This window comes from Zerene cesonia, chromosome 14 (genome assembly GCF_012273895.1).
Source record: "Zerene cesonia ecotype Mississippi chromosome 14, Zerene_cesonia_1.1, whole genome shotgun sequence".
NCBI classification, from domain to species: domain Eukaryota; kingdom Metazoa; phylum Arthropoda; class Insecta; order Lepidoptera; family Pieridae; genus Zerene; species Zerene cesonia.
Genome location: NC_052115.1, coordinates 3738402 through 3755733, shown reverse-complemented (window position 1 = coordinate 3755733; position 17332 = coordinate 3738402). Strand labels below are relative to the sequence as shown.

Here is a 17332-nt window from a genome sequence, read left to right as displayed (position 1 = left end):
TGTAGTTTATTTTTTATAATTTTGTTGTTTCTTGATCATTCTAAAAGTTTCACATATCAAAAATTGGGTATAATTTCGAAATTAAGTGTTCAGTAGTTGCTACCGAGAATATTGAGTCACATAATCTAACGCGCTCTTTTCCAACAATCTGACTCTCACCAATTTTTCAATAGAGATTATTTCTGGCGTATACATTGTGACAGTTATATTAAGTACCACTTGTATTTAGTTACATTCTTGTGGAAGAAATTATATAAAGACTTCGAGTTGTTACTTATTGGACATTGAGAAACATTTTGAAGTATATTAGTTTAACGCGAAGGAAGTCGAGCTATTGTGAAAAACTTCGGCCAATATTTCTGTATAAAAGTTTCAAATGAAATTTCTATCAAATATTGACGTATCACAAAGAGAATTCGGAATAGATCGTTCATTTTTGTGTCTTTGAAACGGGAATGATGAGTTAAAATAAATATTGCTGTATCACACAAAAATGTTGTTTAAAACCTAGGTATATATAACTCTTTGTATGTGAATAACATATGAAATCAAATTCAAGCTATACAGACGTCTCGATATTCATATATAAGTTTCGTAAAATCTTCGCATGTTAAAATAAAAAAATACAATAAATATTAATATTGGTAGAAATTACTTGGGGTATTATAGAATATTTCAGAAAATATTGACTTGATCAACAGATAAATAAGACACATACAGATATAAGCTACATGAAATACTTATAAATACACATAATTCATAAATAATATTGCTTTTTATATGGGTTGAGAACCTATATTCGTAGTTGGTATTATTTTTAAATTTTTCAAAGTTCACTTCTAACTTTATTCATATAAAACCATTAATAACTGATAAAGACAATAGCTTGCACCTTCATATAAAATAATTCTCCAAAGCTTTTGATTTTACTCAAAATCAAAGAATTTTCGTATCCTTGGCATCAGTTGGAATGAAAAACTTTGTAATGAAACAATAAAAGAGTTTTTTTTTTTCAACTCAGATTGTATTGATGTAATGATATTGTCTGTCAATGTACCTGTATTTTATATTAGTTCACGAAGGTCTGACATCTGTAAAAAGTAACAAGTTATGTACCTACTGCGAACTTTTTTATTAGGTTGCGTAATACTGTACTGAAATCCACTCCTCAACCTCAACATTCAACGAAATTAACACAGTATCTCGTTTCTCATTTACTTTCTTTTAATAAAGTAGAAAACGAAAAACGAGCGCCAGGCATTCGTAGAAATGTACTAACCTATTTCTAGGGAATCATTTATAATTTCATGCATGTTTTTGTTCTGTGTTTCATTCTCATTTCGCACAATTTAAAATTATACTATCTAGAAATTACTCTAACAGTTTCAATTAAGTAAACGTAATTGAATTGGTGATACGTATATTTAAGAGTGTGTTACTCTTTTACGCTATGTCGTTTAGATTTGGCCAATTTAAATAGATGTCCCATTTTCAGGACCAGCTTTCCTTCGATCGGTCGATTCTACATAATATATTAAATGAGAGTAAGTGTATATATATATACATATAAAAAAGGTTTAATAATACAATTTTTAAAACACTTTTCAATACTTAAATATATGCATAAAAGTATCGGTTATTCATCTACATCGATTATTACTTTAGAACGTAGGTCACTAAACAATAAACATACAGGTATATAAAAATAATTAATAGGTTTATTAAGTTTCGTAGTGGCAACACAAAATCGATGCCAATCAATCTTCACATTATCGATTTCCTTGAAAAAGAATATCAACGAGTCTTTCATTAGAGTAACAAAGGGTTCGTGTTCTCATTTGGGATGAATATTTGCTTTTTCAACAGAATTTTACTTTACTATTCTCATAGTTGATTGATTTAATTTCATTGTGTTGTACTGCTGTTGACTGAAGAATATTCTTGCTGCAACAGCAGTAAAAAGTTTTGACAATGAGAGGGTGCTTATGTATCCAGAACCAATTAGTAGCTTCGAATTAGAAAAAAAATTGAGTGTGGAAGTCGGGCATGTTCCGGCCAGTACCGAGGAAGAAACCACAACCACACATAAGATCGCCGTGAAATAGTTGCTACTGTGTTTCGTTCGGCGTGTGGGGGGCCGAAGGCCCGTATCCTTTTCCTCACTCTTCCCAGTCCATTCATTTATTCCCATCGCCAAAATTTCTCTTTCATTGGCTCCACCTCTTGAAATTTTCATGTGCGATGGTGATAGATGGCGATAAATAGATGAAGGGGTATTTCATCAACTACGTACCACACATACATACGTGTACTGTGGAGCATCGTGCTTTATGTTGAAACAATTCAAAAATTAAATAAATAGAGGAGCGCACTAAGAAATTGACGATAAAAATAAACAATGTGGAGAAAGGTATTATCAAGGAATAGAGGTACAGAGTGTATGCTAAAATTAAAGAAGAAACTAAAAAAACTTAACCCTATGCTGTTTACTTCATTGTGTCAATTAATGCTTCGACATTATTAGTAATGATATCGTTAGCACCTATAACTACGACTATTACTACAGCTTAATGGAGCCACACATTAATCAAGGATTAGAAGAACCAAGTCATTAACATTACTATAAAAACCACCAATAAAAACTTTTCTTCCCACGGCTACAATGCTATTTTTGTTTATCCGCAATAACACGTTAAGGGTATTTTTGGAGTATAATAAAGAATTTTATTTATATTAGACTTGCCAATAGTTTAAATTAAATATATGTGACGTGTGCAAGTGAAATTCATTGCTCCATTATTAATAGTCTTCATCATCAATCATATTGACGGCTAGCATTGAATTGCCGTCACACAAACAAACGAATAATTACACAGCTCAAAATCATAAAATAATAATCACTTAATCATAAAATACGTGTTTTTTTTGCGTATGTACTGTATATATATTTCATTAAAATAGCAAGTAATTTATTGACAAACAACTTTTACTCGGTAACGAAGAACTTGGGTAGCATTCATTAAGATGTCACTAAAATTTGTATATTATTCGATCATTATATTTATTAAGACGAAGATCCTTCTTGTGACGAGCCTTTCACGTGCATTTGACGCTGTTACGCTAGATTACTGGGCTGCGGCAAATATTCGTCTTTATGCGATGAATGTGACGTGACATGGATGTCGCTTTGACATAATATATGCCATTTTCTGAACTGGACCATATTAAAATGGCAGCATATGAGAAGCATCAGCTTTCGAATAAAAAAAGTAACATCATAATCGTCAACTGCACACAAAAATATCGCGTATACCCAATGCTCGATATTTTTAGCGCGCTAACTCAACAAGCATCTTCGTGTGCTTAATGTAGTCCCAGCATTAATGTATTATCTAAACGATATACAATGATTAAGGAATCATATTATCATCTTCTTTATTTTAATCCATAGGAAATAGAAAACATAAAATGAAAGATAACTTGTTGTTATATTTTATTGATACCGAAAAAAAACAATATATCTTTCATTATTGAAACTAGACTTAAATTGACAAAGGTGGTATTACATTATTTAGCAATATTACTTGGAGTATTCTCATACATTATGTCCTTGTGAAACTTTCTAAGGTACACAAACCGATACGTGAGAGTTTCATAGTTGTCCAACTTATAACAGCTAATACTTTGCTGTTATAAGTTTAAAATGCATACTTACGTGTTATTTATTGCAGTTTCATGTGAAAACTTTAACGCTTCGTTATTTATCGAGAAATTATTTCAAAGTTAAGATCCGTTTACACGTTTGCTGGGACAACATTTAGTAAATTGATTTTTATCGAGAGGTGAGAATTTGTTTTTAATTTTTTGAATAAAATAGTATAAGAAAAGTTATGTATTAGCAAAATTTCTTAGCTCTACAGAATTCTTAATAAACACTGAGTTGGCTTAGCGCCCGTTGATAAGGTTAAGCTATTGCTTGGAACTAACTGTACACTGTTTTGTTTATAACTAAGGAATGATAAAATAATACTGGGTATTACAATTGTTTATACGCTGAACGTGGCTTAATTAAACAAAACTAACTCTATTTTTAAACAAGCTCTTGGAAAAGCTACTTATATTTTGATATACCTTAGGAGTATAATATACACATTAAGATCGATAATAATTGACTGTTTCAACAAATTCCTGTGCTCCCTTGTGAGGTATTACTCTGTTTCACTAACCGCTTGCCTCGGACATGAAGGTGATCAGTCTTCGGTATCCTACTAGACTAGTACATTTCTCTACCCCTCGGTTTTACGTTTACGCTAAAACCACGTTACCAGGGAGCCGATTATAATAATAAGTAAGATGATTATGAACGGAGTTCAGCGCAAATCAAGGTATTCACCTATGAACGAAGGAGGCGGTCAATTATATATACTAATAAATGTAATGTAAACTCTTCGATCTGTAAAGAGTATATTATGACAAATTCAGTAACAGTATTATTTATAAATTTTAGTGGTGATAGATCGTTTATCGACATTTGAAGCATTTATCTTTGCGATGTAATTACTTTCTTAGCAAAGTTTCTAGTTCTTTGGATGCGAGTTACTGGATATCTGCAATTACCTGTTGTAACAGCATGGGACAACCTATTTTAGCGTTGTACAAAATTATCTTCAAAAATACGTTATGTTTACTAGCGATTGAAAAGATTTGAGGGAAATTCTATTGTCTATTTAAGCTTTAGAAATAAAGTATATTATAATAATAAGTCATATAGCAATGTCATGGGCAAAACTTAATAATCTTCTTTATAAATCATTTTGTTTTGATGACGTTTCCATTTATTTTAAAATTAGATTATCCATATACACACAATCTGTTATTTAAAATAGCTTTAATATAATATAAATATATTATACAGCTGTGAAATATTCAGCCACATTTATTATTTATTATTTCCTCAAAGCTCTTATATTGAGTTATTAAGTAAATGGAAATACATTTCTCATAGGCGGGATTACATCATTACAAATTCGCCTTTAACTTAATGATTTTGAAATGGAAAGTAATTACACGGTACATATTAACGACTATCATTCTAGAATATCACAAGATTTGTAATATTATTTGAATAAAGGTATAAATTAAACGACAAATTGAGTTTTTGACGCAATTGAAAGAGAAATGGAAAATTATAATGTTTTAGACATTATCTTTTATGAAGAGTCTCTCATTTTATCTACAATTTATTATACACTTTAATGCTAACTTACGTTTGAAAAATGTATTACTTCTTTCCATGGTTGATGTTTTTTCTAACTAGACATTACTATAACAGTAAATAGCTATTATATTTATCAAAAGGTAGCAGTTTATACTACTATAATTTATTATTTATGTACCGGATTGCATTCTTGTGAACAATAACACATTTTAATATCTTTATTAATTTCAGAATTCATGACAGATACAGTACAATGCCCATGATCTGTAGTAGAAGTTGAACTTATTATTCTGTGGTTAAAGCCGAAAATATTTATGGTTACAAACCATAACATAAGTTAACATAATAATATTAATTAATTAAGTACTGTTGAAAACGGCCTTAAAACCTGCGCACGTCATCTCCTAAATAGTGTCCCGAGCTGTTTCCGAGAAAAAACGTTGTTATTAACTTAGTATTTAATATCAACAATTACATAAACAGCTGCAAATATTAATAAATCGCTCACAATTTTAATAATCGAAAATTTTTACAATTAATTACGCAATACTTCCTCCTTGTATTTTAATTAACTCCTCGTTCACCAAAAGAAGTCGGCTCCTCATAAACTTTTGCATAAGCAATGGGGCACTTAATTCTTTGTTGCGGAGTTTCACAGTATAACTACTAATTATATATTTTTTGTTGCAGATATAAAGTATCAAATGAGCCAAAATGGCTAACAAATCCCAAACATTATTGGATATATTCCACGAGATACTTGCTGCATCAGGGAACTCTTCGGATATAAAAAGCATTGATGAGAGCAGAATACTTTCAGTACTAAAGGAACAAGCATCGAAAGAGAGAAGTAAAGAAAACATTGGATCTGTCCTAGTGAAAGTGGTGAACGATGCTAAGCTTAATATTCCTATGAAACCCGAAACGTGCGGTTATTGTGAAGGTGATTTCAGAGACGTTGTGGAAGCCTACAACATCATTCATGGATACGTAAGCTTAATAGTGAGTAGAAAAGTACATACTTTATATATTAAATTGTCAAGCGGACATAAAATGGCCAGAACATCGCTTACTCGTGGTATATTTCTGAGTTAATACGTATTTTAGCTCATGAACGTAATAAATCTACATTATGTTCGTATAAAATAACAAATACGAGAGAAAAAGTAAACCTTACCGTACGTTATAATCTCAACGTGGAAGTGATAAGTTATCAAATGGCTGTCATGTTAGTGTTAATTGTTAGTTACTGTGATGCTGATGTTTTGGATTTAGATAGTGTCGATAAGTTTTTGATAAAAGTAATAGTAACACTGTTTATTTGTAGGTAATCAGTTAATTTATAGTTTATATTTAACATATAGGTGTATAGGTAAACGAAATTTGTATAATTTGGTGACTATGAACATTGTACATAATACTATACATTTTTTTTCCTATACAGTTCTTTTCGATAGACAAAATAGCTGTTGCGCATAAATAATTTATTAGTTTATTAAGATCGTATACAAAGAGAAATTTAGAAACGATGAAGTTTCTATGGAGACGTCTATCAGAGATCGGATCATTTCCAAGTTTTTGTTTCAGTTTGTTTATAAACACAATTAGCAATAATAAAAGATTTTCAAGCTGAGAAAAAGCCTGTTTATCAGATTTACTCTGTTATTTTTATTTAACCCCGAATAAACCATCAAGGTTGTTTTCATCACGACACGCGAATAGACGCTAAATATTAATTAGAAACAATGGCGCTATAGTTATATCTAAAATCTGTGTAACAAGGTTCAAGTTAGCTTGATATTAATTCAATTTACGACGTCAAATATCAAAACATCGAATGGTAATTCGTTTGCAAATCTGCCCACAGAGTTGTGATAATGCGACGTGACGATGTAGAAAGCATTTAATACGTGTACATAAATCATTCTTATTGCTGCTCTCAAAATTTTTTGGACGTGTGGCAATAAAAGTCTAACAGCTGTCATATATTGTAAGGCAAGGAAAAATAAATAAATATAAATACGAAATGAATTGACCTCTATGATATATATAAATTCCTCCCTGAAACATCTCAAACATATTAATTGTATAACAAATTATTTACAATTATATATATGTAAATCAAACATTTTGTATTGTTTAAATAATATAAAATTGCATATAATTCTACAAAAGAATAAAAATGGTAGTGCATATTTGTTATTTTCACGTTATTTTAGTTTATTTTCGTTAGATAATATCCCGATACTCCAAGTTAATAAAGTGGAGTGCTGGAGTTTATTAATTAAAATAAATTGTTCAAGCGTTATATAATTTACTAGCTGTTCGCCCCGGCTTCGCCCGTGGTACATATATAGTCTATGTTACTCGTGGATAATGTAGCTTTCGAATGGTGAAAGAATTTTTAAAATCGGTCCAGTAGTTTTTGAGCCTATTCATTACAACCAAACAAACAAAGTTTTCCTCTTTATAATATTAGTGTAGATATAACTCAATACAACTTAGTAAACAATTAGGACTAATATTATGGATTAACATTATTTCCATTTTTTCCACAAATTGTTGCGTTTTTTGCCTACTGCGCGATTATTTTATGTAAAACTTACTTCTTTATTGAAAGTTCTATTAATAAATAATACAATTTTGAATCAGTTAATAAAAAAGTTCAGATAAAGATAAATTAACGTAATTTAGTTAAAAATATAATCATCTTATTCATATTGGATGTCACAATATTTTCAAAATCAATTATCGGACCACTAACTAGCATGTCAAATACATTGTTTCCAAATTAAACTATTTGCAACATTCAAATGACATACGTATTTTATTAATGAAAATAATAATGTTCATCGAATACGGAATTGATAGAAATATAGCAATATGTATAGCTTTTCTCTTTAGCGTCGTAAAATATTGAAAGCTTTTATAAAAGATGTTTTCTATACAAGTATTTATTTGAAGACCGATCTTATCCCTATGGACGCTTTTTTGAATGATTGGATTTTTACATTAAGTATTATCGGTACGGATATACATGTTTTAGTATTTATTTGGAAACCGATTTTATCCCAATGGACGCGTTTTAAGCAAGATCCTTTTCCGCGCTTTCAACTACCTTTCAACAGAATTTCAAAGCGATACTTGAATAAATACCTCCAACGTTCAAACTTTTGCATTTATCACATTTGTACGGACTGGAAAACGAGCATGAATGAGGTGACATGAAGTTTTCAGAAAATGTTTGCTTTCATATGATTATATCATTACACACTATAAGGTAGTTTAGATTAAGTTTTAAAGGCTTTTTGTTGCAAATCATAAACAAAACGAATATTCACATTTGAGAAGTGTGTTAATTAAGGATTCATAATTCATTGCAACGATTAGAAATCTGTTAGATAATTAACAATCCCCATTTTGAAATACGTCCCAACTAATATTAAAAATGCGTAAGCATGTATAGAATTCATTTATCTGAAGCGTAAGTAACTCTTTTCTGTCTGTTTGTCTGTTGCTTATGTTCGCTTAAACACCTGAACTAATTTGGACAAATTTTGGTATAGCGATAGTTGGAGACCTGAGAAAGTACATAGCATAAGTTTTATCCCGGAAATCTGACAGAAACGGAACCTATGCGAGTTTTCTTTGAAAATGCGGACGGAGTCGTGGGAAAAAAGGTAGCTCAATATATACAGACATATAACAGAATATATATGTATAGGAGAATGCAAGATATGGAGTAAAATTGCAATGTTAATATAAAGTGGTTCATGATGACAAAATGGGAAAACGTGTCAGGGATGTTTTATGAATGACATAGATCTTAAAATATCACAATTTTTAACAATCTTTCAATGTTCTGACTTAAGTTTTCTATAAACACCGATGAAAATAACGGTTTAACATCTACTTTTATCGGTTATTTATTTTACGCTCGCCGTCGAATGTCCACGTAAATAGGTCAGCTGAGAATTTCCTTCAATCTTGCGTTGCATACAGCAATTTGGGCCACATAGCTCCTTAAACACGGAATATCTGCTTTGTATTGGCTTCTAGCTCCGTTTAAGGAGATTTAGGAAACACCCACTCTATTTGCATTGCCATTCTGGTGTTTATAATTTATGGGTTGTGCAATGTAATGTACAAAATATTTATTTATCCATTTATTAACCAATATGGTGAGAAAATGTATACATAGGAATATATAAAAGTTTTTACTATTTGATCTATGACGAGTTGATAGCTGAATACTGAGCTAATTTGAAACTAACTTATCGCTCGCGACTTTATCCTCGTAGTTGCGGTTGCTGTGGATTTCCGGTATAAAAAAATCACCCAAATCAGATCAGTGATCTAGGAGTGAAATAGACACAAGCATACTTTCTTTCGCATAATACGACTAGGGCTAGGGTTTTTTGGTAGGTGTATTCTCGATTTAGCATATTAGCTAAAGAACTAATTAATTATAAATATCCATGTCTCTATTTGAAGTTTTAATACGTATACGAATTGAAATATATCTTCTAAAGTAGGAAAGATTTAAAGTTTTCCTCATCTCTTAAATGGAATTTTCCGTGTCATATAACTCTGATTATTTCCTGATTGATATCATAATAAATGGTCGTTTGAAAATTATGTTAGATCTGGAAAGCTCTCAGCGTAATGGTATCTAAATCTTTATACGAAAGTGCGTATAAAAATTTAGACATCTCTTTAATATATTTTGTTTTATGTATACCGTCAAGAGTAATTGCATTTAAGTAGTTGGTTTTATGGCTATAACCATGCCATAACCCATTATTTTCAGACAACCGGAGGGTAAAGACAAGTCGTTATCAATCGTTTGAATCGTAACCTAAAAAAAAAAATGTTTTTAATATAAAATGATACATTAGATTCTTTTACATCTTTATATTGGTTATTTTTTATAGACAAAAATCAGCTTTTATACCATTTTAATTTCTTTTATTCTGATATATGTTGAAATCATACGGTATTAAGATGCTTCACTGCTATAATAGCATCATAATGCAGGAGTGACGTCATAATTATTAACTCTTTTAATTTCAAATAAATGAAATGTTGTAGAATGACTAATGTGGAACGTGATACGTATCGCACCTTTGCTAGATCACCGTAAAATCTCAAATCTATATTTATACAACGAAAATATATAATTGACCTTTGAGTTAGAGTACCTAGTGGAATCTAATCAACCCGTACTTATTGGTCAGGTAATATAATTTATCACATCAGTAAACACGTATGTAGGACACCTTCATTAATGTCCCAAAGGACCAGATTATGAGACTGTGAATGTGAATATAATTTAGCCGGTTCTAAATAAAACAATGTGATTTATATACTTTACTTTGTTTGTCAATTTGTGGCATGATAGTTGTAAATGAGGATGTAAAAATACCATAATCAACTAACAAGCAGAAATAAATTTGTGAATGTTATGTACTTAATTTCATTTAGTGTTGATTGCTATAAACATAATCAGTTGTTATTTAACGTACAAAACAGTTAATTGCATTTGCATATTGACGTTTTCTGTGAAAACATCAATATCTCTTTATCCATATATATGTGGATGGAGCACTCCATTGTGAATCTTATTATCTACACGACTGATTTTGGAATTTAAAATTATACATATTACGTATAGACGTATAAATCTGAGTTGGATATCCCTTTTTAAAGACACTAGAAAAGTGGTCACATCGATTTATATTTGAAATTGCGCCATTTCCTTATCGTATCGTTTACAAACGACGTAGCATAACGCATAACACTCGCAATGTTTCGCTCAATGCTCTCAGATAATAGATATTGCAGGTATTTTTCAGTTGTTTATATGATTTTATTTATACTTATATAAATAGGTCAGCTATATAGAAAGGTCACTACACAGCAACCCAACGTGCTAAGTCGTAAGACAGTTTTTTTTAGTAATAACATGGGATGCAATATTAACTAATGTTTATGTTTGAATTAATGAATTTATATTTTTTTACATCTTGGCTTTATTTTTTTAAATGGAGATATCTAATTATTAGATGACTAATATTATAAATGCAAAAGTTTGTTGGTTTGTCTTTCTTTCAAGTCACAACAGAACGCATTTTTATGCCTCGAGGTAGTTAAAATTTATAGGCTATTTTTAACGCGGTTTAGTATAGTTATATAACTATACTAAACCGCGATTGTAACGCATCTGCCACAGTAAAACATCTAATTCTTAAAGGCATTTCCTTTGACTTCGGGGTGGAAGTCGTGGGCCGTTAGTATGGTGGAACCATACTAACCATAAGTGAATAATTGTCATCTCTACATAATTAGATGCAGGTAAATAAATAAATAAATATACATATAATGTAATAGACACCAACATAACGGTAAGTATATATATGTTTATTACATTCAGATCATCTTTGCGGTTTGCTACGTAAGAATTTTAATTATTGTTCAGTAATGAAAAGATACATTTTGCATAAAATCAAATTAGTATGAAATAGATATATGACATTTACAAAGTACAATTGTTGTGTTGATTCATTATACATATTCATTGGGAGATGCGACAGCTCATTCATTAAATTCTATTTCCATGAATCATTAATGAATGCGTTATTCAATAGGATTGTTGACTCCGATTGCATAATTAGCCAAAATATAACATGTCCAGCGTGACACATTTCACGAATTTATAATAGGAATAAACCCATTAGTATTATAGAGAAAAATTAAAATGTTTTACCCACTACATCATTAGAAAATCGGATGTGACCCATTTACCTTTTGTTTGAGAGGACAGTAAAGAAAGAGTACTTTCCTTGGCTTTGTAATTGAGTTGGGCATCTTTACAACTGTTTCCTGTCGAGAAATGCGTAGGGCTGTATTCTATTCTACTTCCTACTAATATTATAAATTCCGAAAGTTTGTAAGGATGTGTGTGTGTTTGTTGCTCTTTCACGCAAAAACTGCTGAACCGATTGCACTGAAATTCAGTACGTAGACAGCTGGACAACTGGAATAACATATAGGCAACTTTTTATCCCCATATTCCTACGGGATACGGACTTGCGCGGGTGAAACCGCGGCGCGCAGCTAGTCTTTAAAATGGTGTTCAAAAAATACTCAGATAATATCTAATTTTCTAGTATGTGGTGTTCAGAATCTATAAGTTTTATTAAGGCAAGAAAATTATTCATGAATATTCACATGTAGTATTAGTAGTAGGTTCTCAAAAATATGACTGCAATTATGCAGAGCTGTTTTAAAGAAGCGAATGGCTCATAAAAGGGAAAATATTCGGTGCTAGGAGTTGTCTAGAATGAGTATTATTTATGATAATAGGCTTCAAAATGTCCGCTGTGTAAGTTACTGTTAGTGTAATTAATTACCAGAAATGTTCACTGGAATAATATTTAGTAGCATTTCAGTGTAAATATTTATGAGGAATTTGTTTTATTACAGACATATAAAAACATAAAGCTATGTATGTATGTATGTATGTAAACCAACACATTTTTCTTTAATTTAATTGTATTGGCTACCAATATAAATGCAAAGATAACTATTAACAAAAATTAATTGTTAATATTGTATATATTAACAGTGATTCTATCTGGCATTGTCCGTTAGAAACCCCAAGTTTGGGTGAACGTCAGACTATTTTGATAATAACGTTCAGAATAGCAAACTCGACAAATTAACGAGTCCGCGAGATTGATTCAGACATTAACAAATTCGTTAGTCGATGCAAATGTAATTAATTTACGAGATGAAGCCGTCTGAAAAACAAATACTTAACGCGTAATGTGCTGTGAAATATTCAACAAGAACAAATTGCATTTTAACCGTCCGCGTCTCAAAGGAAACGTCGCTGAGATTGCAACAACGCAATCAAGAGCCTCACAAATAGCGGAAAACTGTGCAAAGTGCATTCTGCTTTGGCCTTAATTTTTGGTATGAAATTGAAATTAGTTATTTTTTGGTTATGTGTTTCGCTATGAGTGGTTATTGCTTTATCATTTAACTAGAATGTAGGCTAAAACTTTGTTGCTTGACAAAAAGGAAAGGTGATGATGATGAAAGTCTTAGTACATATCCATCTTCTTTTATCTGATATCTGATATCCGATATCGCAATTAATTTTTTCTTGTCTGGGATAGTGGGCTGCTAGGCATTCTTATTGCAAACCAAACTAAAATTTGTAGCAAACCATTGCTCTCAAATTGCCGATCTATCTGTTGATAAAAGTCAAGACTACCACTTTTTTAAGCCAATTAATACTCATGATAAAAATAAACATAGTGTACTTTGAAGTAGGCACATATCGTTGGTAACGATTTAATTTTCTCGATCACTGTCGGAATTGATGTAGACACATTGTAGACATTGAAATTATATTCCGAATATTGACAAATAAAGTTCATCATAATTGAATGTGGGAGTCGAGCATGCTTCGGCACAAATTGGGCCAGCTCTCACCGGGGAAGGTACCACACCATCACAGTAAATCGGCGTGAAATAGTAGTATGTGATTTTCTCCCACTACGGTAAATGCGTCTTGTAAGAAAATCAGCGTAATAGGTAGACATTGGGCAGTTTCTCTGAAATTGGAATACGGAATCATATATTCCTATGTAGGTATTAGCGTCTTACATAATATTTACTAGGTATGTTATTTTTCATCTAAAAGGGGATGAAAAACATTGGGATGAACATAAAGGAGTAAGTAGCTTTTATTATATATATAATTTATTATATTGTTTAGTGAGTTTTTGTCGTCTAAACACAAATTGTTAAAATTTTATAATATCTGTCGGCGATGGTAAGAAATAAAATAAATGCTAAATTATTATTGTGTACGTGATCGTGTGTTGTGTGTGTGTTCTTAAGAATAGGTTTGCGAATAGGGTGGTATCAAAAATAGATCAACTAACGAAAAATATTTAAACAAAACCTAAATTTATAGTTTTCTTGTACAATATTATTTAGCTCTCGGTAACGTGAAAGGATAATAGCATATCACGTTAGAGAAAGAAAATATTTGTGGAAAATCTAGTCGCGTGAGACACATCGATCTTTTAGTAAACGACAACTCCATTTAATTTAGTTAAAGATTTATCAATTTCTTTATATTTTTTTTGCTAAGGTCTTAATATTTGGATAATATATAATTTATATTCTATAATGAGATAGTTCATACTGAAATATTTGTAGTTTAAATACATTGTTTGATGCAATTTTTTATATTTTTACATGGACATTTAACATTTATGTTAACATGGTCTTTCAAAATAGATCCTTGTTAAAGTAAAGAAATGATTTGTTCTTGATACGACTGTGGAATTGTAAGCAAATAGTATGTTAGATATATTGGCTTCGTCTCATCTGTTAGAGTTCAAGAAGTATGAAAAACCAAGAGATCAAAAATGTTCATAAAATAATGCACTAGTATCCTTATAAATATATGAATGTTAAACCGTAATATTTTTAGTCCATAATTGTTTATATATGTATACCAGCTGCACCCGGCAAACGCTGTTCTGCCTTACTCTTATCGTTTAGTGGTATGAAAAATAGATGTTAGCCGATTCTCAGACCAACCCAATATGCTTACCAAATTTCAGAGGAATCGGTCAAGCCGTTTCGGAGGAGTATAGAGACTAACATTGTGACACGAGAATTTTATATATAAGAGATTTTGCAATTCAAATTGTTGACAATTTAACATTATTTCAATGCTTGAATTTAATATCTTTAAAACCAATCACAAAGATACTAGCTAGATACACATATAAGAGGATTTGCTCGATGTTTCAACACATGTACAATCTTTATCGTGATTCATAACTTTCGTCAAAAAATGTTAAGGGTTTCTAAAAAAAAAAAAAAAATTAAAATATCTTTATTACTTTAAGATAGACATAAAAATCAAAAATAATACGCACGTGTCCAAGGTTCTTAAAGTTAAAAGTTAATTTACAAATGTGAGTTCATTGGATCCCGCACTAGGCAGTGCCTGTCCTGCGGGACCATAAACGAGTAACATTAATAATTATAAAATTTCATAGCGGCGACAATTTCGTGTCTATTATTTAAAAATTCTACAAATAAATACACATAATACAAAATTTCATGCAAATTAAAAATTAAAATTAAACTGAGGTAATTAAATAACAAACTCAAAAAATAAAATAAAAAAAAAAAGGTACAAAGATTAATGTCAAATTACAATTCATAGTTGTGGTAACAATTTTTTATGATTTAAAATAAATAAAATAAACTCATGCAATATTTCAAGGGCCTCTCATACATATTAAACAAATTTTTTAACATGTACTAATTGCTTCTTTATATGCTCTTTGCACTAAAAGCCTTGTCTTGGAGTACTTAAAAGATTTGAATGCGAACGAATTGCTCAGTCTCAGCATAGTCCCAGGATAGGAGCAATTTTGTTAACATATTTTTAATTATGCTAGTATTTTTAGAAAGGTCCAAGTGTTTCTTGGTCTTATTATATAAAAGTGGCCACATATAATTTGGAGCTCGCTTTGCAAAATAAGTTTTTAATCTGGGAAGTTGTAGATTATTTCGTCTGCTATTGGAGTCTATATGAATAGATGCAAAGGATTTATTTACCTTAAGGACTGAATGCAAAATGTAAAGGCGTCTAACACTTAGGACTTTACAATCAGAATAGAGCAATGAAGTGGGATAAAGAAATGGTTTCTTTAACATAACTTTTAGTACGGATCGCTGAGCTCTTTCGAGTCTTATTAAGACAGAGGACGGAGCGGAACCCCAGATCGAGATGCAGTAAGTGATTATAGGTTGGCATAATACTTTGTACACCCTCACCAGAATATCATCCACGTGTTTCTTCCACGTGTAAGCCTACGCAATATTGATTTGTTTACTAAATTGTTATTAATACGAGATGAAAGGGAAGAAGAGCGTCATTAAATTAACATAAATGCCTACTAAGAGTGACCGCGATTGCTTCTAGTGATAGTGAAGAAAAAACGCTGATTCAGAGCTCTACAGACATCTGTAGCAACTTATACAGATCTTTATAAAATAAAGCTATAAAACAGAAGTATGTTTTCGTGTACAATACAGATTAAAAGATTCAAATGGCATTATTTTTTTATTGTTAAACAATATGTTATTTATCTAAAATACTGATTGGTATTTCATTGCTGTGTGAATAAGTGAAAAATATAAAAGAGACTTAACAGATGAAAATTATCTCAAAAAATTGTTTAAATATTAATATAATTTTTCACATATTAATATTATATTAATAAACGTGTGAAAAAATATACTTCTAAACATTAACTTAAATAAATTATTTTATTAATTAACTCTGAATGAGTCAGACAAGAAGAAGAAGAGTAAGAAAATGTAGCTTTTTTAATATGAATATTGAATAATTCAATTTAATTTAAGTTGTTGCCCGATCGATTCCATTGTAAATAGCTACCGACTCTCAGATCAGGTTGATATGAGAATTATTAATGTTATATATAATATTAATTTAACTTCCAATATTTGGAACGACATGACGTTTAGTACAAGTACATGTATGCACGTAGAAGGATTTGTTGAATTGTTCTTTTGTAATTCTCATTACCTTTTATTATGCATATGAATTTAAAGGGAAGGCACTGTCTTCTGAGATACAGGTAAAAACCTATTTCAGAAGACAGGGCATCGTTGTCAATTTAATATTTGTCCTCGCTAATATATTTTTTATTATAACAAGCAATGTAAGATATTATTTTAACCAATATTATTATTTTATTATTTTGTCTTTAAATTTACTTCGTTTTGGTAACGTTGAATTATGAGTAAACTGTGCTGTTGTTTAACAATATCGCAAATGTTGGTGTTTTAATTATTACCTACTTGGTATCTGTTCAAAGAAACGAATCTATTTGTGCTTCTATAATCTGAGAATATTGTTAAATACAATAGATAATTCAATGTTAATAATGTAAATCTAATAGCGTCTTCGAACAACAAAGACCGTAAATGTCGCAATATTCTATTTTATGAACATACTAGCTGTGCCCCGCGGTTTCACCCGCGTAA

At 30.6% G+C, this 17332-nt stretch overlaps 1 protein-coding gene across 1 annotated transcript in view; it reads left to right on the top strand.

Annotated features, from left to right (window-relative positions):
• The window catches only part of LOC119831794 (sex peptide receptor-like), a 33990-nt gene that overhangs the window by 10987 nt on the left and 5671 nt on the right, over positions 1–17332 (top strand). Inside the window, exon 2 of the mRNA XM_038355320.1 lies at positions 5909–6220. Within this exon, the coding sequence (XP_038211248.1) occupies positions 5933–6220 (288 nt within the window). The 5' untranslated portion in view covers positions 5909–5932. The remainder of the gene's footprint in view (positions 1–5908; positions 6221–17332) is intronic.